This window comes from Vitis riparia, chromosome 6 (genome assembly GCF_004353265.1).
Source record: "Vitis riparia cultivar Riparia Gloire de Montpellier isolate 1030 chromosome 6, EGFV_Vit.rip_1.0, whole genome shotgun sequence".
Lineage (NCBI taxonomy): Eukaryota > Viridiplantae > Streptophyta > Magnoliopsida > Vitales > Vitaceae > Vitis > Vitis riparia.
Window position 1 is genome coordinate 16,972,347 of NC_048436.1, and position 24,774 is coordinate 16,997,120.

At 34.7% G+C, this 24,774-nt stretch overlaps 2 protein-coding genes across 2 annotated transcripts; both read right to left on the reverse strand.

Annotated features, from left to right (window-relative positions):
* Window positions 1-66: 66 nt before the first annotated feature.
* On the reverse strand, window positions 67-17,425 carry LOC117917057. Its single transcript, XM_034833283.1, has 6 exons — window positions 15,305-17,425; window positions 7,937-10,050; window positions 7,445-7,483; window positions 2,654-2,690; window positions 2,489-2,536; window positions 67-2,426 (listed from the first exon to the last, which is right to left on the reverse strand). The coding sequence occupies exons 1-6, from the start codon at window positions 17,300-17,302 to the stop codon at window positions 390-392; spliced, it is 6,273 nt and encodes a 2,090-aa protein (XP_034689174.1). The 5' UTR covers window positions 17,303-17,425; the 3' UTR covers window positions 67-389.
* Window positions 17,426-19,279: 1,854 nt separating this feature from the next.
* On the reverse strand, window positions 19,280-22,308 carry LOC117916836 (scarecrow-like protein 33). The gene has a single exon (XM_034833028.1). It carries the CDS (start codon window positions 21,842-21,844, stop codon window positions 19,517-19,519), a length of 2,328 nt encoding a protein of 775 aa, XP_034688919.1. The 5' UTR covers window positions 21,845-22,308; the 3' UTR covers window positions 19,280-19,516.
* Between the last annotated feature and the right edge of the window lie 2,466 nt (window positions 22,309-24,774).

Sequence of the window (24,774 nt, forward strand, 5' to 3'; positions counted from 1 at the left end):
GGTGGAGTTGGTTTTTGATTCTCAAACATCCCAAAAACCAACCCACGAACCACAGCACTAGGGAGATGATCAACTCAGACGTCAAGAAGGAAGAAGTTAATACAATGCAATGTGATATGGAAACCACACACTGTTGGGGTTCAAGTTCCTCATATTTGCCAGAATACATAGGCTTAGCTACCAAAAATTACTCAAGATGCTATCATTACATTCTATAGGCCGTAAAATAACTGCCACAAGTTCTGCTTATGAGTTATGAGCAAAGACGACATCCACTGACAGTGATCATCCATTGAAGGAACAGTAAGAAATATGCAGTAACAGAATACTGCTGCTAATACACCATGATCCTCCTTTCTGGGTGGTACATTGCTCGCATTTAGCAACTCCTAGCAAGGCTTCCAACAGGAGAGAGCATGGATTGTTCTCCCCTTCCAACCCTGCAGCATCCACCCACCATCCTCCTCCACCATAAAATTCTTATGAAAACCTTGCTTCACAGTAGTTCTCACTCTGGACAAGATCTCCTGGTCTAAAAGAAGCTGCCTGAAACCCGCCTTCACATCCCGAGCCTGCCACTGCTTGTATGTTTCTGGCCTTTCAAATCTCTCTGAACCCTCATGAGCTATGATATTCATGGAATACCTTCCATAAACCACTTTCTCAAACAGCATCCTATCTTGATCTTCTCGTGGTACAGTAGCATCAAGCATGTCAAATAGTGCATCATACTGGTGGAGTGCCTCCTTAAACCTAAGTAGGAAGAAGGGGCCATTGAAGGAACCATTCACAATTCCATGGATGAAAATTTCTGGATCGATCCTCCTGATTAGGTTGAGAACGGCATCCCTAGGACAGTCTTCCACTACGGTCTCATCCAGCAGGTTCTTTAACCTATACAAACTGTTCACAACAAGCTTCTCATCTTTGTCAATCTTGAGATCCTCAAGTCTGATATTTTCCCACTTCTCTGCTATGGCATGGTACTCAAAAGGGACCTTAAATCTATTACAATAATCTGCTAAGCGATATCCTGAATCCTCAACCCTTTCAGCTGGCCGAAAACCGGGTTGAGGAAAGTCTATTCCAGTAATGCGTAGTCTGGGAGGCCCACCAGGCCTCTGTGAGAGATGCTGGATGAAGGAAGGCCATTGGAAACCAAAGAGAATACCAAAATCAATAATGTGCAGCCTTGTTGCTTTCTCAGCTACTTTCCCAATCATCCAGTTTGCAAAGAAATACGACATTCTCTTGAAAGGGCATGCTGAGGCATATACCTTGTAAGCTCTTATGATATCAGCAGCTAACGGCCTTTCAATAGCAGGGGCTTTGTACTCTTCATATATCTTCATTCCAAGGCCAACCAGGCGTGCCTCAAGGCCATTAGCAAAGAAATGAGCCAATCTTTGGGACCCATCACCCATAGGAGAGGAGTGTTGCCTAATCAGCTTCAGTAGTTCAGTTGCAGCTCTCTGATCATTGCCCGCCACAGCTTGTGCGCATTGAATTAAAAGTGACCTCAAATCCACCACTTCCCCTTTACTGCGCCTCTTAACGCGGCCTACTTTAGTATTAGACCCTTTTGATCGCTCATTCTGCTGCAACTTCTTGCTTGCTTCATCATCATTAATACAAAGCTTGGACATATTTAAATCGTTATAGAGCAATGCCTCATCAAAAACATTGGGTGGCTCAGAATTTTGAGCATGAACTGCCATTTGTTTTGTACTCCTCCCTTGCAAATCACCACCATCATTCTCATGTTGATTTTTCTTTCCCTTCAACCTAGCTTTTTCCCGTGATTCTGAAGGAGCTGATATATCCCTTACACGAGCTACGGGTTGGCTCTCACAACATGAACCAGGAGCTAGAAAGGTACTTACGGAATTGTCTAGCAGCACATGGTTGATATCACTGAAGTTCCCTGGAGAGCATAAGATTTGTGAATTGGACTGAAAATTGGACTGCAACATATGGTCAAGAAGAGGGGTATGCTCGAGAGAGGCTCCAAAATGGCCTAGATCAGAGAACCAGTTTGAATCAACAAAGTTGGTAGCAGCACTAGAACTACTGGAATTCTGAACAAAATTGCCATCTGGATTCGCTGAGGCTTCATCAATATGGCGAAGAGGCAGATGAGTCTCACTGAGGACTTCGTAGAAGGATTTCTCAGCAGCTTGGAGGGCCAAGCTATCATGCAACGTGTTTGTCTTTTCCTCAATATTGTCTTCCATGAGCATCCTGTTTATGTACTTGAGACTAGCATTGAAGAAGCCCCCTTCCTCTGGGGAAGCCTCTTCCAGTCTCGGCCCTGCAGATTGAGCTCCATTACCAGGCTGAGAATCGTTTGGATGGGAAGGAGGGTCCATGAGACAGGCACTGAAGTTCAGGAAGAGATCAAAAAGGGCAAGAAGTTTAACTGCGTCCTAAGTTTGGTTTCTCAGAAAACTGAGGGAAAGAAAAAGAAAATATAGAGTTTGTGCTATACAATATGACTTAAATTCTTCAGAAAAAGGGCAGCGAAGATCAAAAGAAGCTGAAAGAATAGACAGAATACCATAAATACTATAAATTCAGTGTAGCTGAGAGAATAGACAGAACATTGAAAGTACACACTGACGAGAGGGAAAAATCAGCGGAAGAATTCACAGACCAAAGGAGGAAATCTCCTGCTGATCGGAGAACTAGAACTGTATAAAAAGGGATTTCCAAAAATACTGTATGGGAAGAGATGCACTGTGGAGCTTCAACATAACTTACTAACGGTTCATATACGTTTGATTAGCTAAGCACCAAATAAAAAATGATTATCATCAAAGGAAAAATACTACGGTACCGCACGCAGCCGGATTTTTCTCAATAGTACGGTAAATTAAAAAAGTTATGCTTAAATTACTATAGTAGAAGAAGTTATTACAAATATACGGTAGTTTTTGCCACATAGGAGAGAGGATTTGCCACTTAGGAGAGAGGAGAGAGGGTGAATGGATAATTTTTTTTTTAAAACCAAAATCATCTTTTCAAATTTCAAAAGTTAAAAGGGAAATCGTCTTTTCAAAAGACGAGTTCCATGAAAAAAAAATTAGTATTTAAAAAAATTCTCCATTTACAAGGGAACTCGTCTCTTGAAGAGACGAGTTCCATGAAAAAAAATATATATTTTTTAAAAAATTCCCAAATTATTATTTAAAGAAAAAAAAAAAACAATTCCTCAAAGGAACTCGTCTCTTCAAGAGACGAGTTCCATGAAAAAAAAAAATATATATATATATATATATATTAAAAAAAATTCCCAAATTATTATTAAAAAAAAAAAAAAAAACAATTTCTCAAGGGAATCTCTTCAAGAGACGAGAAAATAAAAATATTTTTTTAAAAAAAATTATCAAATTAAAAATAAAAAATAAAAAAATTCTCAAATTATTATTTAAAAAAAAAACAATTCCTCAAGGGAACTCGTCTCTTCAAGAGACGAGTTCCCATGGGAAAATTTTTTTTAAAAAAAAAAAATTATTTTTTTTTAACAAAAAAAACCCAAAAAAAAACAAAAAAAAAAACAAAACAATTCCTCAAGGGAACTCGTCTCTTGAAGAGACGAGTTCCCATAGAAAAAAATATTTAAAATTTTTTTTTTTAAATATTTCCAAATTAAAAAAAAAAAAAAAAACACAATTCCAAGGGAACTCGTCTCTTGAAGGGACGAGTTCCCACGGGGAATTTTTTTTTTTTTTAAATGTTTTTTTTTTAATAATACCCAAATTTAAAAAAAAAAAAAAAAAAACAATTCCAAGGGAACTCGTCTCTTGAAGGGACGAGTTCCCATGGGGAAATTTTTTTTTTTTTTTAAATGTTTTTTTTTAATAATACCCAAATTAAAAAAAAAAAAAAAAAAAAAAAAAAAAAAAAAAAACAATTCCAAGGGAACTCGTCTCTTGAAGGGACGAGTTCCCATGGGGAAAATTTTTTTTTTTTTTAAATTTTTTTTTTAATAATACCCAAATTAAAATTAAAAAAAAAAAAAAAAAAACAATTCCAAGGGAACTCGTCTCTTGAAGGGACGAGTTCCCATGGGGAAATTTTTTTCTTTTTTAAATGTTTTTTTTTTTAATAATACCCAAATTAAAAAAAAAAAAAAAAAAAAAAAAAAAAAAAAAACAATTCCAAGGGAACTCGTCTCTTGAAGGGACGAGTTCCCATTTTTTTTTTTTTTTAATAATACCCAAATTAAAAAAAAAAAAAAAAAAAAAAAAAAAAAAAAAAAACAATTCCAAGGGAACTCGTCTCTTGAAGGGACGAGTTCCCATGGGGAAAAAAATTTTTTTTTTTAAAATGTTTTTTTTTTTTTTTTAATAATACCCAAATTAAAATTAAAAAAAAAAAAAAAAAAAAAAAACAATTCCAAGGGAACTCGTCTCTTGAAGGGACGAGTTCCCATGGGGAAATTTTTTTTTTTTTTTAAATGTTTTTTTTTTTAATAATACCCAAATTAAAAAAAAAAAAAAAAAAAAAAAAAAAAAAACAATTCCACAAGGAACGAGTTCCATAGGGAAATTTTTTTTTTTAAAAATATTTTATTTTAAAAAAAATACCCAAATTAAAAAAGAAAAAAAAAAAAAACAATTCCTCATGGGAACTCGTCTCTTGAAGAGACGAGTTCCCATGGGAGAAAAAATATATTTTTAAATTTTTTTTTTTTAAATTCCCAAATTAAAAAAAAATAAAAAAAAATCCTCAAGGGTCCATTATATATTTTTAAAAAAAAAAATTCCCAAATTATTATTAAAAAATATATTTATTTTTTTTTTAAAAAATAACAAATTATAAAAAAAATATATTAAAAAAAAATTTCTCAATGTAACTCGTCTCTTTAAGACACGAGTTCCCATAAAAAAAATTCCTCAAGGGAACTCGTCTCTTAAGAGACGATTTCCCTTTTGGAATTTTTTTATATTTGAGATTTTTTTAAAAAAATATATTAATTTTTTTTCATGTGAAGAGACGAGTTCCCTTAACGAATTTTTTTTTTTTTATAATTTGGGAATTTTAAAAAATATATATATATATATATTTTTTTTTTTCATGGGACCTCGTCTCTTGAAGAGACGAGTTCCCTTGAGGAATTTTTTTTTTATTTTTTTATGGTAACTCGTCTCTTCAAGAGACGAGTTACACTGAGGAATTTTTTTTTTAATATATTTTTTTTATAATTTGGGATTTTTTTAAAAAAAATAAATATATTTTTTTTATGGGAACTCGTCTCTTCAAGAGACGAGTTCCTTTGAGGAATTGTTTTTTTTTTAAAATAATAATTTGAGAATTTTTTTAAAAATATATATATATTGGGCACTTTTTTAAAAAATATATATATATATTTTTTCCATGGGAACTCGTCTTTTGAAGACGAGTTCCCTTGAGGAATTGTTTTTTTTTTTTTTTTTAATTTGGGAACTTTTTAAAAATATATATATGAACTCGTCTCTTCAACAGACGGGTTCCCTTGAGGAATTGTTTTTTTTTTTTTAAATAATAATTTGGGAATTTTTTTAAAAAAATATATATTTTTATTTTTCATGGAACTCGTCTCTTCAAGAGACGAGTTCCCTTGAGGATTTTTTTTTTTTTTTTTAATTTGGGAATTTTTTTAAAAAAATTTTTTTTTTAAAAAAAAAATATTTTTTTTAAAAAAAAAATATTTTTTCTCCCATGGGAACTCGTCTCTTGAAGAGACGAGTTCCCTTGAGGAATTGTTTGTTTGTTTTTATTTATTTATTTATTTTTTAATTTGGGTTTTTTTTAAAAAAAAAATATTTAAAATTTTTTTTTTTCCCATGGGAACTCGTCTCTTGAAAGAGACGAGTTCCCTTGTGGAATTGTTTTTTTTTTTTTTTTTTTTTTTAATTTGGGAATTTTTTATAATTTTTTTTTCCCATGGGAACTCGTCTCTTCAAGAGACGAGTTCTCTTGATTTTTTTTTTTTTAATTTGTGTATTTTTTAAAATAAAAATATTTAAAATTTTTTTTTAAATAATATTTTGGGAATTTTTTTAAATATATATATTTATGGAACTCGTCTCTTCAAGAGACGAGTTCAATTTTTTTTTTTTTTAATTTGAGAATTTTTTTTTTAAAAATATTTTTATTTTCTCGTCTCTCCTTGAGGAATTGTTTTTTTTTTTAAATAATAATTTGGGAATTTTTTAAATATATATATATATATATATATATATATATATATATATATATATATATATAATATATATATATATATATATATATATATATATATATATATATATTTTTTTTTTTTTTTTTTTCATGGAACTCGTCTCTTGAAGGGACGAGTTCCGTTGAGGAATTTTTGGGAATTTTTTTTCCATGCGAACTCGTCTGAGACGAGTTCATTGAGGAATTGTTTTTTTTTTTTTTTAAATAATAATTTGGGAATTTTTTTTAATATATATATATATATATATTTTCATGGAACTCGTCTCTTGAAGAGACGAGTTCCCTTGAGGAATTGTTTTTTTTTTTTTTAAATAATAATTTGGGAATTTTTAAAAAAATATATATATTTTTTTCATGGAACTCGTCTCTTGAAGAGACGAGTTCCCTTGTAAATGAGGAATTTTTTTTAAATACTAAATTTTTTTTTCATAGAACTCGTCTTTTGAAGAGACGATTTTCCTTTTGACTTTTGAAATTTGAAAAGATGATTTTGGTTTTAAAAAGAAATTATCCGTTTACTCTCTCTCCTCTCTCCTCTCTCCTAAGTGGCAAATCCTCTCTCCTATGTGGCAAAAACTACCGTATATTTGTAATAACTTCTTCTACTACAGTAATTTAAGCATAACTTTTTTAATTTACCGTACTATTGAGAAAAATCCGCACGCAGCCTACCCGAGTCCAAATGGACCCTCAAGGAAAATATGAAAGGAAAAAAAATTCAATTTATATATTTTTAAATAATTTAATTATTATATAAAAGAAAAAGATTTGTAACATAAATTTGAAGAAAAATCTGACATTCCTTAAAAAACAAAAAAAAAAACAAAAAGGAAAATTGATCATCTCTGTGTCTTTACTCTTTAGCGATTGAATGTTATCACTACCGAATTTTCAATTCCCTAGCAATCTGGCCAATGTTTGATCGGGATAGTGGGAGTTGGGTTCAAAAGAGGCGGCTCTGCCCAGTGACATACTCTGAATCCCTGCAAATACAAACAATCTTATAATTTTCTGCCTTCCTTCTGTTTTTCGAGAAGAAAAAGGAGGTGGCTATGCATTTAGTCTCAACCGATGACAAATTCAACAAAAAGCAAGGCGGCAGTGCTCTAGTGGTGCAAAACCCCAGGTCTTTGTCAGAATTGATGAATAACTGAGGAAGCTATTATCCATTTCATAGATTTTGGAACAACCCAGAACCAGTTTCTACATTTTTCTTTACCTTTGATCCTTCTGCTTCATAATTTCCACATTCCCATCTCTACATATTGTAATTACAAACTGAACCACGGTGCCCCCAACTACTACACTCACAGCTAAGTAATATCACAAAGAAATTGGTAAAATTACCAAAAAAAAAAATACAGACTAAACCAGAGTTCAACAGAATCTGACTATATCTTATATTTTCTTCAAATCTCTTCAACAAAGATTTCTAGGGCTAACTCCATTTACATAGTAAGAAAGTGACTAAGAATGAATGACAAGCTGCACAGAAAGTTCCTGGAACCCACCATAGATTGATGATCTGGTAAGCAAAACATAGAGCTCACATATTCAGCACTATGTAAACAAGCACCGAGTGTCTGAAGGGACCGTCATGGTAAAAAGAATTCAGTATCTTTGCTGGGTTCTCTCACAGATCCAAAAAAAATAATCTAGTAGAGGACTCTGATCCACCTTTCTGCCTTGAAGAAGCCCTGCCTTTCAAAGCTCAGAATGAGGTTTCCAACAGGAGATGGCGTAGATGATTCGCCCCTTCCAACCTTGTAGCATCCACCCACCATCCTCATCCACAACAAAATCCTTATGGTAATCCAACTTCACAGTACTCCTCACATTTGTCACTATCTCCTGGTCTAATGGAAGTTGCCTCAACCCTGCCCTCACATTCCGGATCTGCCACTGCTTGAATGTTTCTGGCCTTTCGAACCTCTCTGAACCCTCACATGCTATGATGTTCATAATATCCATTCCAAATATCTCCCGCTCAAACAGCATCCTCTCTTGATCTTCACGGGGTACAGTTGCCTCAAACATATCAAATAGTGTATCGTAGTGGAAGAGCGACTCCCGAAACCGTGTGACGAAGAAGGGGGCGCTGAAAGTCCCATTAACAACCCCATGGATGAACACAGCAGGGTTAATCTCCCTGATTAATTTCAGAACAGCATCCCTTGGACTGTTGGCAACTACTGTTTCATCAAGGAGGTTTTTCAGCCGATACAAACAGTTCACAACGACAACCTCGTCTTTCTCAATCTTGAGATCCTCAAGTCGAATGGTATCCCACTTCTGTGCTATGGCTTTGTACTCAAATGGGACATGAAATCTGTCACAATAATTTGCTAATCTTCGGCCTGTCTCCTCAACTCTTTCTTCTGGGCGAAATCCAGGTTGGGGATGGTCTATTCCAGTAATCCGAAGCTTGGGAGGGCCGCCGGGTCTGGACGAGAGGAGCTGGATAAGGCAGGGCCATTGGAAACCGTAGAGAATACCGAAATCGATAATGTGCAACCTTGTTTCTCGCTCAGCTAGTTTTGCTATGGTTCGATTTGCAAATTTATGACTCATCCTCCTAAGAGGACATACTGTGACATATAACCTGTACGCCTTTATTATATCACTAGCCGGCGTTCTTTTCCTAACGAGGGCTTTAGACATCTCCAATCCGGTGCCAGACAAGCGTGCTTCAAGGCTATTGGCGAAGAAATGAGCCAACCTTTGAACCCCATCGCCACAAGGAGAGGAGTGCTGCCTGATCATCTTCAGAAGGTCATTTGCAGACCTCAGATTACTGCCGGCCATAGCCTGCGCGCACTGCGTTAGAAGTGCCCTCAAATCCACAACTTCCCCTTTGTTGCCCTGTTTCTTACGACGCCCTGCTTTACCATTAGCTTTTGATTCCCCATTCTTCTGCAATTTCTTTCTTGCTTCCTCCTCAACGATACAAATTCCAGACACATTTAAATCTTCACAAAGCAATGCACTGTCGAAAACCTCAGATGGCTCACACTCTTCAGCATAAAGTGCAGATTGTTTTGTGCTCCTCTCTTCTGAATCATAACCATCACCCCGTTGTTGCTTTTTCTTTCCTCTGATACCACCCTTTTCCGCCTCCAGAGCCTTTCCATTCGCTTCAAAAGGAATCGCTATATTGTTCTCCAGATCATAAATTACACGTTCAACAGATTGGCTCTCCCTAAAAAAACCACCTTTCAAAGGGGCACTTACAGGAGAGTCTATGAACTGTGAATTCGACATAACATTGGACTGCCATACCTGATTCACAAGAGGGGTTTGCAGGTAGGAGGCTTCAAACTGGCCTGCCCAGTCTGATTCAACAAAGCTATTAGCAGTAGCATCGCTGTTACTACTGGAACTGCTGCAACTTGTCACAGGATTATCATCTGGGCTCTCGATGTTTCGACCAATAGACTGAGGGGAATTGGGTTGAGGGAGAAACGGCTCACCAAGAACATCATAGAAGGATTTCTCAGCAGCTAGGAGGGCCACGCTGTCCTGCAACATGCAATTCTTATCCTCCAAGTCCTCTTCCATAAGAATATCACCTATGTACTTGTACATAGCAACGGAGAAGTCGCCTTCTTCAGTTGGAGGCCCTTCCGGTGTCGCCCCAGATGTGGCCGAGTTACAAGGCTGATGATTGGTTGGTAGGAAAGGAGGATCCATGGTGCCCTGGCTGAGCTTGTTGGATCTCTCAACAAGATTCTGATCTGAATAGCTGAAGACCGACACCGAGTCGTGGTCGAATTTGAATTCTGGCATGGAACCAGAAAATTCTCCGAGAAGGGTATCCATGGATAGCTAGAGAACATCAGAGCGGAGATTTCCCACAAGTCTAAAGCTAGAAGAATGAGGAAAAAGACAATAAAATTAGGAATCCGAGCTACATATAATATGGCTTCAATTATGAACAGAAAAGGAAGAGAACAAGAGAGGGCAGTAGAAGATCGTCACAGGATACGATTTTTTTTTGGGTAAATTAAGTGGGAAATCATCTACCAATAACAGGAAAATCAGAACTGTTTTCACACTCGGGTGCTTTCCGGGAAATTTTGGTGAGCAAAGTATCTTTTGATATTCCCAATGAGTGATGCTGGACGGACCCTTAACCCACGCGACACAGAAAGCGAGTGTGAAAGATCGAGACTGGGCTTGTGGAGGAAGGTACGGCACGCGTCTCGGCTGCGGTTTCATTTAGATTTGAGGTGTACAATTAATTAAGATTAACCTTCCAACAATAACCCATTGTCTCAAAGCGGACAGCCGCCACAATGCGACATTTCCATCGCCTAAGGTGGATGTGGCGGTGAATTTTCGCCTTTATCGATAAAACCTAAAAGGAAGTGACATGCCGAAATTTGTTACTTATTTTTACCGTCTCTTTTTCATCTTTCTTATATCGTCTCATTTATAATCATTGGCTCGACCGATAATTCACACGTGAAAAATATGACATAGGGATAATCATTGCCTACATCTATTTTTGACAAACAAAATCTTTTGTATTTAATATACATTAAATTCTTTTATATTTTTATCATATATACGTGTATAAAATAGGTAATAAAAATATAAAATAAGTCATGGGTATACATGAGGATGAAGATAAGTGAAAGAGAAGAATCAAAATTTTGACAAGAGTGTTATAATTATTAAATTTAAAATGTAGTCTATACATAAGATAATTATAAAATATTTATAATAAAAAATGAGATATATCTGAAATTATAATTGTAAAACATGCTCTTATTAGAAATAAAAAAACATAAAATTATAAATAAGTTAATTAATTTAGAGTAACTTTAAATTATAATAGTAAGTTATTTTATTAAATATAATTAATAACTTAAATTAAATTATTAAATTATATTAAGTTAATAAATTAATTAGTCTTTGGTAAAACTTAATATTTATTACTTAATGATTTAAGTTAACTCATTTTTAAGTTGTTATCTTAAAATTTATTACTTGTTTTTTTCTTAAGTAAAAATAATTTAAAATTTATTTTAAGTTTTCAAATATATTTACTCTCATTAATGGTAATTAATGTTTATCATCATTAATTTTAACTAATATCTATTTTTATTAATTTTTAAGTAATAAATTTACTTATTAAACATCCATATTTAAAGTATTTTAATATATAAGGTAACTTTAAAATATTTACTATAAAAAATGAGTGGTAAATATAATTTTATTAGATGTGGAAAAATAAGATAAAAAATATTTACTAGTGAGAATAAATTAAGTACTTTAAGTTAATATTTAAAATCATTTTTAAATTTTAGTTATAATACTAAATTATTTTAACAAATATGTTTAATCTACTTAATAATTTAAATTATGTAATTAAGTTACTTTAAGTCATTAAATTGATTTATATCAAACATGTTTAATCTACCTAATAATTTAAATTAAATTATTAAATTGATTTAACACCTTTTCAATGACATATAGAATGGAGATATTTTCAACTACTCCATGACATGTAAAATAGATAAACAAAACCATTGGACCTTGGTTCTAATAATTCCTTTTGGATTGACCAATAAAATCAACCCAAGAAAATATAGTTCCCATAGTTTGAAAACGAAAGCTTGTGTTGATTAAATGTTAATTTAGGTAGGGGGCAAAATAGAACACGTACAATTATTTCAGGCCAATGTTTAATTAAAGATGCAAATTTGGCTGGTTAGTGCCTTGTTGAAGGTCTTTTTTTTGGGGGGTGGGGGTGGGGGAAAGGGGGCCACTTGCCGCACTGGCCAGTGGCCACATGGTGGCTCCGGCAGTGACAGGCACTGACCCAGACAAAAGGCCAACTCAACCTCCATTATTATTACTTATTGACGCAGTCTCCAGCCGTGAAAAAGGAAGTGGCACTTGTGAGAGTGGACCAGATTCATGGCAGCCTCTCACTTTTCTCCCACTTAAGCCAGCAATCTTATGTGTATGATTCTGATTCTACCTTTTCCAACATTTTGTTTGTTCATGCACCCGTCTCATTCCATTAGAGTTGAGTCCTGGTCTAATATCGAGCTTCTCGTGGCTCGCTATGCCTCAAGCTGCTCCAACTCAGCATATTTTCAATCTTCCTCATGCTTCAACACTCACATTTTCAGTTTGGATTATGGTACCATCTGTCGTGAATATCCTTTGTTTGGTCACCATTTTTTAGGGTTATAACTTTGCCGGCCTGTGGAGTCTAACTTGAAATATTCAACCAGTGAAATTCAACTTCATTTTTTTTTAAGCTGGAATAAAGTTCAAATGAAGTATATTAGACTTGGATTTTTCAGATTGCATAATTTTTTATATATTTATACCAAATTTAAATAATAAATAAGACCGGATTTCAAGATAATAATACAAAAGTAAAATTAAATTTATATATCTTTTTAAAAATTTTAGAAAGTTTACAATATGATTATGATTTGACATTTTTATTAAATTTAAAATGAAATAAAAATAATGCATAGAATAATATAAATTATAAATATTATTCAAATATTAATTTAGGTTCGAATAATGTTTAGATTGCCCAAACCCTAACTTGGGCCTAACCCAAAGGGTTGCAAAAACTTAATCTAAACTTAATTTAAATATTAAAAATGGTTATCTAAATTTGTCCAAAGGTTGAATCAACTCAACTAAGTTTTATTGGGCTTATCCTTACAATTTTAGAAAACAAGTACTTATTTTAAAAGAAATATAAAAAAAATTATAATATATATATATATTCGTAACTTAATTTTAATTCCCTTAACTTTTTTCATGAAGAATTGAACATGAAATTTTTTTTATAAATTTTCTTTTCTTATATTTTTTTTTTTCAAATTTTTTAAAAATCAAACATAATTACAAAAGAAAAACATAAAAGAACAAAAACAAAATTAAATTAGAAAAAGTGAACCATTTTTTTTTCTTTCTCTCTATTCGTGCTACTGATGAATCCAAATCAGGCAGGTGAAGTTCTCAGTAGTAGGATCAACTAGGGATGGCAAAAAAAATCTTTCGGGTCAGATTCCACAAGGGTCCCCATGGTAGGGCGGGAACAAGATGTCATAAACATAATCGAGGTTGGAGGGGAGGAAACATTGAAAACACAAGTCAAGGATACAGGACCACAGGACCTGTGCTCCACCAATTAATATTTTATAAATAATAATATATTTATATTATTACAATATTTATTATATTTACATTTTGCATTAATAATATATTGACTATCTATTTTTATCTTGGATTTGTAACCAAAAGTAGAAAAATTAGATTATAATTTTCTTGTAAGTTCATTTAAATTATGATTTCAAGTCCAATTATATTAGAATTTATAACAAAAAAATATATATATTAGAAGCATTTTAGGAATAGGTATTTCCATCTTGATTGCATTATCACTAACTTTAGAGCTCTTTGGAAGTAGATAGATATTCAGACATGAAAATAGGGGTATAAGTGAGCACTACTTCTTCAATAGTTTGATTGAGTTTGATAGGAATTTTCTCACCATTTTTTGTTATCATTCACAACACCATCTTTTAAGGTTGCCACTAGAAGAGATGGTCCCCAATACTTCAATAATAGAAGCAGTACTTGCACTTGAATTGTCCCTTTCTTTCCCTAAGGTAAGCCCTCTTGGATAGAGTTTTATCCCAATTTGGACTGACCCTTACCAAGGCTATAACTAATCTTTGAACCTAAAGACCTAGTCATCCTCTTTAGTTGGACTTCAGTCCAGGTTTCTAACTCCCTCATGATGAAGGAATTTCTCTGAAAAGGAGGTATATATCTTATTTTCATCATCTACATCTTTGAAATTTGTATTTTTTTTTTCTATTAATTTTGATGTCAATCTCCATAATCAATTTTGGTTGACTTAATCTTGCCCCTACAGTAGTACTTAGATTCAAATTTAAACGACTAACTCAAATCCACCTCTAAACACACCTTTAGAAACAAACCTTTGGCGATCTCTTCATTCTTTTAATTGACTCTTAAAATCACCCTAGTTTAAGACATGATTTTTTTTACTATATTGGCTCCCCAATATTCAATAGGAAGACCAATTATCTAAGCACATAGAGTGGTTAACTAAGGATTTCACTAAAAGGATCAACTCCCTCTCTCCATTTTTAAGAATAATAACTTGTTTTTTAATATAAAAAAAAAAATGTCTTTCTTCCCATACCTTAGAGCAATCCTCAAAAGTACAAAATTTAAAGAGAAAGAAGTCATTTCCCAAATCTATGAAAAATGACTGACATGAAGTTTTCCATTATATTTTCATTTTAAAAGATATAGATTTTAGAAGAATCAACTTTCCCAAGACTTTACCTATGAGGTAAAGCTTGGAGAAACTCTCACAACAAGCCAAGTCTTCTAGACTAGAATTTGAGATAGGCTCGAGAATGGGGACATAAGACACAGAATAGACTCCTAACCTTAGTAAGAATACCTTTGAAATCCATTTTATAGAAGGAGAAACCATTAGAATAAGCGAAGACCAACAAGGAGAAGTCCCAATATTTGGAATTAGTAAAGAACTTAGGGGAGAGCATGCCTTTTATAAGCGCCAAAAATAAGACTAACCAAATGTGGAGGTTTAGGTAGCTTTCAATTGTCTTAATCTATTGGTTCCCTTGAAAAGCCAAGAAGGAACACGAGTAGTCAAAAATACATTCAAGAAGGAAGTCATTCTTAGTGATACCATTGCTGATCAATGATTCAATTAATTCAAACAACCCGTTGATCTAATTTTAAAAAACCATCATAGTAACTTAAAATTCCCGCTCTTTAACCATTTCAAACAACCCGTTGATCTAATTATATACTAAATGAAAATGCTTAATTTGTAACACAATTTGTTTTCTTAAGAGAGAGCATGACATTGGTAAATATATATTTTACAAAACGGGAAGGGCCTTTAAACGTACCTAGTGAACATTTCTTGATTTGGTGGGCGAGGAAAGAGGAAAAAAGAAAGGCGAAAGCAAGAGTCGATAGTGGTAGCAGAGCAGCATATAATGTACACTACTCCATGGCTTTTCAAGCTTCAAAGGTGGTGGCAAGGCTTCCAACAGGAGATGGCATAGATGACTCGCCCCTTCCAACCGTGGAGCATCCACCCGCCATCCACTTCCACCACAAAATCCTTGTGGTAATCCATCTTCACGATACTCCTCACTTTCATCAGTATCTCCTGCTCTAAGGGAAGCTGCCTCAACCCTGCCCTCTCATTCCGAGCTTGCCACTGCTTGTAAATGTCCGGCCTTTCAATCCTCTCTGAGCCCTCACATGCTATGATGTTCATGATATCTTTTCCATATCTCTCTCTCTCAAACATCATCCTTCCTTCATCTTCACGTGGCACTGAAGCATCTAACATATCAAACAACGCATCGAAGTGGAACAATGCCTCCCGGAACCGTGTAAAGAAGAAGGGCGTATTGAAGTTTCCATTTAAAACACCATGGACGAAAATATCTGGATTAATCCTCCTGATCAGTTCCAGAACTGCATCCTTGAGGCACTTGTCTGTTACTGTTTCGTCAAGCAGGTTCTTCATCCGATAAATGCTATTCACAACAAGCACCTCATCTCTGTCAATCTCCAGGTCCTCAACTTTAATAGTCTCCCACCTTTGCGCTATGGCTTTGTACTCAAATGGGACCTTGAATCTCTTACAATAATTGGCTAAGCGGCGTCCTGTCTCCTCAACCCTTTCTGCCGGCCGGAAACCAGGCTGAGGAAAATCTATCCCAGTGATGCGGAGCTTGGGAGGCCCACCAGGTCTCAAAGAGAGGAACTGGATGAGGCAGGGCCACTGGAAACCGTAGAGGACGCCAAAATCAATAATATGCAGCCTTGTTGCACCCTCGGCTAGCTTTGCAATCACCCGATTGGCATATCTATTTGACATCCTTTTGAAAGGGCAGGCAGAGACGTATAACTGGTAGGCTTTGATCACATCAGGAACTGATGTCCTCTTGGTAGCAAGGGCTGTATACATTTGTAATCCTGTTCCAGCAAGTCGTGCCTCAAGGCTGTTTGCGAAGAAATGTGCCAATCTTTGAGATCCATTGCCGAAAGGAGAGGAGTGTTGCCTAATCAGCTTTAGTATATCATTTGCAGCTCTCTGATTGTAGGCTGCCACGGCTTGTGCACATTGAATTAAGAGTGCATTCAAATCCACCAGTTCCCCTTTGTTGCGCTTCTTCTTAACACGACCTGCTTTGCCATTCGACCCTTTTGATTGCTCGTTCTGATGCAACTTCTTGCCTGCTTCACCATCACGTGGGAGCAAGGCACTATCAAACATCTCATCAGATGGTTCATCAGGCTCTTCAGTGTAGAGTGCTGAATGCTTGCTACATCTGCCTTGGGAATCATCGCCTTCATCCGGGTGTTGATTTTTCCTTCCCCTCGGCCCATTGGATGAGTAAGACCTCCTATCTTCCTCTGCATCATTTTCTTCAAAAGGAATCCATGTATTAACAGTATCATACAGCTCTGAATTCGGCTGCAGTATGTGATTTACAAGAGGCGTTGGTACAGGAGAGGCTTCTAACTGGCCTAACTCAACCATTTCGAATTCAACAAAGTTGTTGGCAGCAGCATTGCTGTTACCACTGGAACTGCTGCAACCCAGCACAGAAGCATCATCGGGACTATGGAGATGGACGTGATATGGAGGAGGATTGGGCGGAGGCTGAGGAGGAGACCGGTTTCCGAGGACATCATAGAAGGATTTCTCAGCAGCTAGGAGGGCCACGCAGTCCTGAAACATGCAGTTCTTGTCTTCCAATTCGTCTTCCATAAGAATCTCGCCCATGTACTTGAGCATTGCAGTGGATAACTCGCGGTCCTCTGCAGAATCCTCCTCCAATCTGGCACCAGAAACTGTAGCCGAGTTGTAAGGATGAGATTTGGTCGGGAGGAAAGGAGGATCCATGAATCTCTCAACAACATTATGATCTGAATTAATGGAAACCGACTCATGGTACAATTTATGCCCGTTCTTGGAGCCTGACAATTTTCTAGGAATGGAATCCATGAAAGCTGATGGAAATTTGATTTCCAACGTGTAACTCTAATCCTCTGTTTCGTTCTTAGAGAACCGAGAAGAAAATAAGAAAATGTCGAAGAAAGACAGAAATTCACTTCGGGAGACTTTCCGAGCTAGGGAACTCTGGGTTCAGACATAGGTCCACAAATGCTATCTGCCGAAGACGAATTCGTGACGCACGCGCCCATCCTAGGTGAGTGGAACAACGAAGGGAATTAGGGATGCACCGGAGACTATTCCACGCGCCCCCATTGCGGTTGTCATTGTACTGATGTAGAAAATCCACCCGCACGATCCCACTCTTTCGCAATTGCAGGTCAATTACCGGATAGCCGCCACAAGACGACAAGTTTTATTGACTCTTTAACCTGAGCCGCCACTCTACTCTACTTAAATTACCATAACGCCCTGCCGGCTAGCTTGCGTCAAAATTGCGAACGGAAGGGTTGAAAAACTAATAATGTAAGTCATATTTTAATCGTTTAATTCTTTAATATAATTAATGTATATATTTTATCACCGCAAATAACCTTTACCCTAAATAATAATTTTTTATGTTCACAATTGAATTTTTTAATAACAATCATTTGCATGGATTGAACGAACTAATAATTTATGGTGAAAGGTTTGTCATTAAGCAGTTTTTCGTACGGAACATTGTGTATTAATGAATACAAAAATAAATTAATATTTTTTTTATCAACCACTTAGTATTGGCACTATAGATTTATAATATCTTATATCAAATAAAAGAAAAAATTTATGACGTTAACAATATATATATATATATATGAATTCCTTTTGATTATATAAACATATTTTAAAATTATGTTTTCATTACACTTAGAATAAATAATATCTTGAGAATAAGTGGTTAGGTTTTTTATCTCGATATGACCTTTTATTTATTCAATTCTCTTGTTCATCACAAGATAAAGACATTGTGTTTGTATAAGGCATTTTGGGAGATATCACATTAAATAAGGGAAATACATTTATATAATTAAAAACGGGTCAAATATAATTGATCACAATGAACCATATTTTAAAAACTATCTTGTAATAATGATTAAGGGAATGTGTAGAATTTTGGGACATTGAGAAAGACATGGATTAATGAATACCTCCTGAGGTGGTTGTTGTGGCTGCTGGTGAGGAAAATTTAAGGTGGACCACCGCCCTTTCAAATTTTCAATAGTTAAAAGGGGTATCAATAATGTTAGCGATTTTCCATAATTAATTAGATTCATGGCACTTAGATTGGATTCATCATGGAACATGAACCTTTTTGTACCACTTTTACCTCATACCTTGTACTATTTTAATAAAATATTTCCAGAAATTTGACTAAAGGTCTCTGCTTCAGTCACTGGTTTGAAGTTTTGTGGACACCTGTTCGAAATCAACAATGTGTTCATGCACCTGTCTCGTCTAAGATGCTGTTTTTTGGCCCTTTAATGACACTTTGATTAATAGGCGTTGTTTAAAAGCAATTATTAAACGAATCTCGATGTCCTCACTATATTATAAGATGCTGTAACAATCGGACTACGTATTAGTGCAAGCAACACCGCCTTCATGTAGAGACAATTGAAACTCAAAATCAACAAATATCTCTGCTCAAACATAAAAAAATTTGGATCGTAATTAGATAAATGGTTGAACAAATAAAGTAAATTCTGAAAATAAATTGATTTAAAAAAAAACCAAAAAAAAAACAAACACCCTTTAAATTTTAATCATTTTAACAATTATTATCTTTTTAAACCAGATATCTAAAAATTTGAATAAAAACAATACAAAATAAAAAATATATTCATATTTGATTTTAATGATCCCACTTCCATTACTTTCAAAAAAATAAGCAAATCATGCATATGGAATAATAATAAAGTGCTCAAAAAATGACCTTTGGAAGTAATTTTCAATTATTTTAAAAATAAAATTATTCCAAAAACTCAAATGTAGAAAAAGTATTTACGCTATTTTCAATTTATTCTGTAGGAAGATACCGTGGTACAAAAATTCACATGCATTAGGCCAAACTGCTATCATACAAAATTTCAATCAATTACCTTCATAGTTTGAATATAAATTAAATTAAAGACCCTAATGGGACAAAGCTTACATCTGAAAAGACGATAAGAAGTCAGAGCACGCGCACAAGAAAATGGAGCCCCAGGATTGTCCAGTTCTGGACTCTTACGCGGGAATCCAACAGGAGGAAGCATAGAGAACTCGGCCCTTCCAACCCTGCAGCAGCCAATCCCCATCTTTATCAACCAAAAAATCCTTATGATGGCCCACTTTCACCTTGGTCTTCAATTTCTTTGCGAGCTGCTGATCTAGCTTGAGCTGCCTGAACCCAGCTTTCAGAGTCCGAACGTGCCACTGCTTGTATGTCTCCGGCCTCTCGACCCTCTGGGATCCTTCACATGCGATCACATTCATCACCTCCCGCCCGCAGAATTCTTTCTCAAACATCAACCTCTGTTCATTTTCACGGGGTGCGTTATTATCCAAAACGTCAAACACTGCAGAGAAGTGAAACAGTGCTTCCCGGAACCGTGTGACAAAAAACGGGGCATTGTAGGAACCATTAATAATAGAATGGACAAAAATCTGAGGGTTGATTTTCCTGATTAAGCCCAAAACAGCATTCCTTGGGCTGTCCACCACAATTGTCTCATCAAGTAAGTTCTTAGACCGGAAGAGACAGTTCACAGCAATCGCCTCATTCCTGTCAATCTTAAGATCCTCAATTCGGATAGTTTCCCACTTCTGTGCTATGGCATTGTACTCAAATGGAACATTGAATCGTTCACAATATTTTGCCAGTCGACGCCCTGTCTCCTCAACTCTTTCTGCTGGCCGGAAGCCCGGTTGGGGAAGCTCTATTCCTGTAATTCGAAGCTTGGGAGGCCCTCCAGGTCTGGCTGAGAGTCGTTGAATGAAGATGGGCCATTGAAAACCATATAGGATACCAAAATCGATGATATGAATCACTGTTGCTTTCTCAGCTAGACGTAAAATCATATGGTTTGCAAAAAAAGCAGAGATCTTCTTGAATGGGCAGGCTGCAAGAAAAAGTTCATAAGCTTTCAACATAGCAGCCGCTGACACCTTCTTGGAAGCTAGGACAGTATAAATCTCTGTCCCAGTGCCTGCCAAGCGTGCTTCCAAGCCATCAGCAAAGCAATGAGCTAACCTCTGATAACCATCACCAAAAGGGGATGAGTGCTGCCTAATCTGCTTTAATAGTTCATTAGCAGTCCGGTGATCATCAGCAGAGACGGCTTGTGCACACTGAATCAACAGAGTCCCAAAATCCACAACCTCCTTCCCACTGGACTGCTTTCTAATGCGTGTCTTTTCACCATTAGAGTGTGCACTTCCATACACCTGCCAGGTATTGCAAATTCCATTATGCAAGTCTTCATCACCAGTACAATAGTAAGAAGGCTCTGCTTTATCATCAGAACATAGCAACACCTTATCAAACATCTCCGATAGCTCATCATCGTCTTCTTCCAAATCAACGGCTGACAGCTTGCTTCTCCTTCCTTCTTCTAATTCGATATCAGCCCTGTGAAGATTCTTTCTTCTCCTTAACCATTTAGGTGAATTCTCCCTCTCATCCTTCTCTGTCTTCACAACCACCCTTTGAGTCTCCACCTTTGATTGTGGAGGCAATGTGCCATTCCCCAGATCAATAACAAGATTAGTAGCCTTAGGAAGGAATTTACTAGCTTCCTCTACCCCTCTCTTGAACTGCAAGATCGACTCACTATCACTAAAAATATTTGGAACCAAGACTGTTTTTGGTGAAGAGTCAACAACTCCATTACCGATGTTACTGAAGCTATCAGAAGAGGTGACAGAAGACGGCGAAGCTGATCCTAAAGCAGACCCAAAAACATAATTTTCAGGAAGAGGGTTTTGTAGGAAAGAGGATTTGTAGTTACGATCACCGGGATCAACAACCCACTGATGGTTCGCAGAATTGTGAGCATCAGCACTCCACTGAAGATTACTAGTACCATTGATACGACTGCTATAACTACCATAGTCACTGCTACTGCCCGAAACGCTATCATCCGGGCTGTCAACAACTTGGTCAACATGAACAGGGGGCTCACTCCGGAAGGTAGGATTTTGCCCACCAAGAACGTCGTAAAACGACTTCTCAGCAGCTTGTACCGCCAGCGGATCGTGGAACATACAGGCTTTATCCTCCAGATTCTCTTCCATAAGCACCTGGCTTACGTACTTGAGAAAACTATCAGAAGAGTCACCGTCATCGGAAGAATCTCCATCTGGGCTCAAGCTCGAAGATTGAGCAAACACACCCAGGTTCACATCAGGAGGAAGAAAAGGATGATCTAAGAAGTTAAGATCTAGAGGCGAGTGAGCATCAAATGTGAATCCATTTTCAAAATTTGGATACTGATCTGAACCAGTCAAAAAGGCTTGACCATTGAATTCGATACCATTCATCGCATCAACAAATCCCCTCAAACGTGGATCCATAGCCGAAATCTGAACCCTAAAAAATCAATTCCCACTAAACAACTAACTCTCAACCCTAATTTAGATTTCAGTTCCTATTTAGAGATCAACTGTAATTTACAGAAACCCAAATCACATAAGAATAAAAAAAATCATTGATACAACAACAAAAATGGAAAGGAAAAAAAATTTAAATTTGGACATACTCGTATCGAAAAGAAGTTACCAATACGGGCGCTACAGAGAAGTGAAGCAAAATTCAAGTTCAAGAACCCTGAAAATACATGAATTTGTAGAGCAAAGGAGAGAAGAGAGAGTTTGGAACCCAATCCCTAGAGGGGAGTAGAGGGAAAACAAACTGAACAGGAGGGTTGAGACCAGACTGGACGGTGCGATCGACTTCATATAAAGGAGAGGATAGGAAAGAGGGGATGCTAATCCTCGAAGCTTCTGTGAAGGCATCGGACGTGGCACTGCCACAATGCCAAGCTCCACCGGCTATAACCGGTCCTTCCGTCCAACAAGTGACTCTCCTCGCCACCTCTACTCCCGTTGGCTTTTGACCTGTGAATACTATAGACTCCTTCCCCTGCCGCACCTCTACTCGCCTAACTATCCAGTAACCTAGTGCCACGTTGGTTAAAAAAAATTGCGGTCTTTTCTGACAGCTTTTTTTAACTCAAGTGTGGAACTTTCCATTTATTGGGTGACGTCGGCACGGTGGCTTCAACCTTCTCCGGTCAAACCGTTATCCACCGTTGTACGTGGTCTACCTTCTCCTAATGCTGGGCCTTGTTCGTCCTCCGGCTCCACTTCAATAATATTCTTACTTATTATATTTCAAAAATATAATTGACATTTCCAATTTTCCAGGTATGGTAAAATCAAGCCATTATGCTGCTGACCATCTCAACCTCCATATTAGACATTACATAATTTTTACCTCCACTCTTTCGTCAAACTAAGAACATTTTTCTAATAGGTGGGAAAAAATTCAAACGAAAAATCATCTTTCCTTCGATAACTTTCTAATCGGGTCAACAAAATCACAAATTCATGAGTCACGTTTTTCATAATTTCAATAATGTCTTTTTTGGGCTTTTGTTTCTATCATCATTTAATTTTTACTTTTCAATGATAATAATCCATTACATGTATAAGCTATAGTATTAATGTCTCGAACATAAAAGTCAAAATAGAAGCATGATAAAAATATATGATGAATACAATGATTTTATTTCATCTACTAAATTAGATCGGGTTCATGGCACTTGGATTAAATTCATCATGGAAGATCAACCTTTTGCTACCACTTGGACCGAATACCGAATACAATTTTTAATCATAGTGTTCCTAACATTTTTAGAAATTTGACTAATGATCTTTGCTTTAGTTACTAGGTTAAAGTTTTGAGAACAGGTGTACACAATTAACAATGTGTTTACGCATCTGTTTCGCTCAAAGGTAAAAATGAAAATATCGGTAATTATGGATATATTAGTACTTTCATTTTACAGATATAACGGAAATATATCGACGGATATTTTGACATAAAATATCGATGAACCTAAAATTGATAAATATATATAAACATAAGAAAAAAACTTAAAAATAAAATTAGAAATATAGTAGATATTTTAAAATTGTTTTATTCAATAAATTATATACGTATAATATAATTTATCATATTTGATAATAATATTGTATGTGCTAATAAAAAAAATATGAATTTTATAAGTATATATTTATTATTAAATTATATCAAATATTATTCGATAATGATATTGTGATATTTGAAAATTTTTAAAATATATTAATATTAAAATTATAATTCATTTAATTTAATTGTATTAAATGATATAAAATAAATAATGATATATGTATAGTTTTTAATACTTAATTAATATATTAATGATATTAAAAACACTATGAATAAAATTATCACGATAATTTTTATATTTTCGGTATTCAAATAGATGAAAAAAATTCATTTAATTATAAAATAATTATAATTAATTTTTTATTTAGATCATTTTTTTAAATTTATGTTTATATGATGAATGTGAGTTTATATATATTTGGTGCAATTTATATATCAAGGGGTAAACTTGCCCTAGTGGTTGGCTTATTGCGTTGGGTTAGTCCAAATACTATACAAATGATAACCGGATTAAAAGTATGAATTCAAATATCTGCTAATGATTAAATAAGTAATACATTATGTAACTCATTAAATAATCAAATTTTATTTAATAATAAGTTTAAGTTATGTCTTATTTGATTCAATTTGATATATTCATACTTAATTTAATTAAAATCAAATTGTAAATGAATCAAATATAATTTAAATAAGTTCTAATTGTAATTATGTCAATCAGAACAAATTTGTGTGATGTAGATTTATTGAAAAAACAATTTGTTCATTAAACAATCATGAATTTGACTCAAATATAATTATATTTAATTTTAACCCACAAAAAACATGTTAAATCATAGTCAAATTAATAAATTGTATCAAACTTTGTGTAACCTCAATATGAACAATTACCATATGAATGGTTGAATGAAATAGCCAAAGGGAATAGAAATTAAAAAAAAAAAAAAAAGACTTTTAAGTGTCTAATTAGATATCCTTATTGTTTTTTTTTTAAAAAAATAAACTTATCTATAAAAGTAGAATATTTTATACAAAAAGTTTAGGTTTATCTTATGCTTTTAAAAATCATTTTTAAAATTTTTAAATTTTAAGATAGCAAAATTTAATAATCTGAGTTCTATCTAATAATAAATTCAAATTAAGTCTTATTTGAAATAATATGATTAATCTTGAAATCTGATAAATTTATACTCAATTTATTTAAAATCACAATTTAAATTAATTAAATACTATTTAAATAAGTTGTGATTATAATCATGTCAATTAGAACAATTATTTAATTGGTCAATCTAAT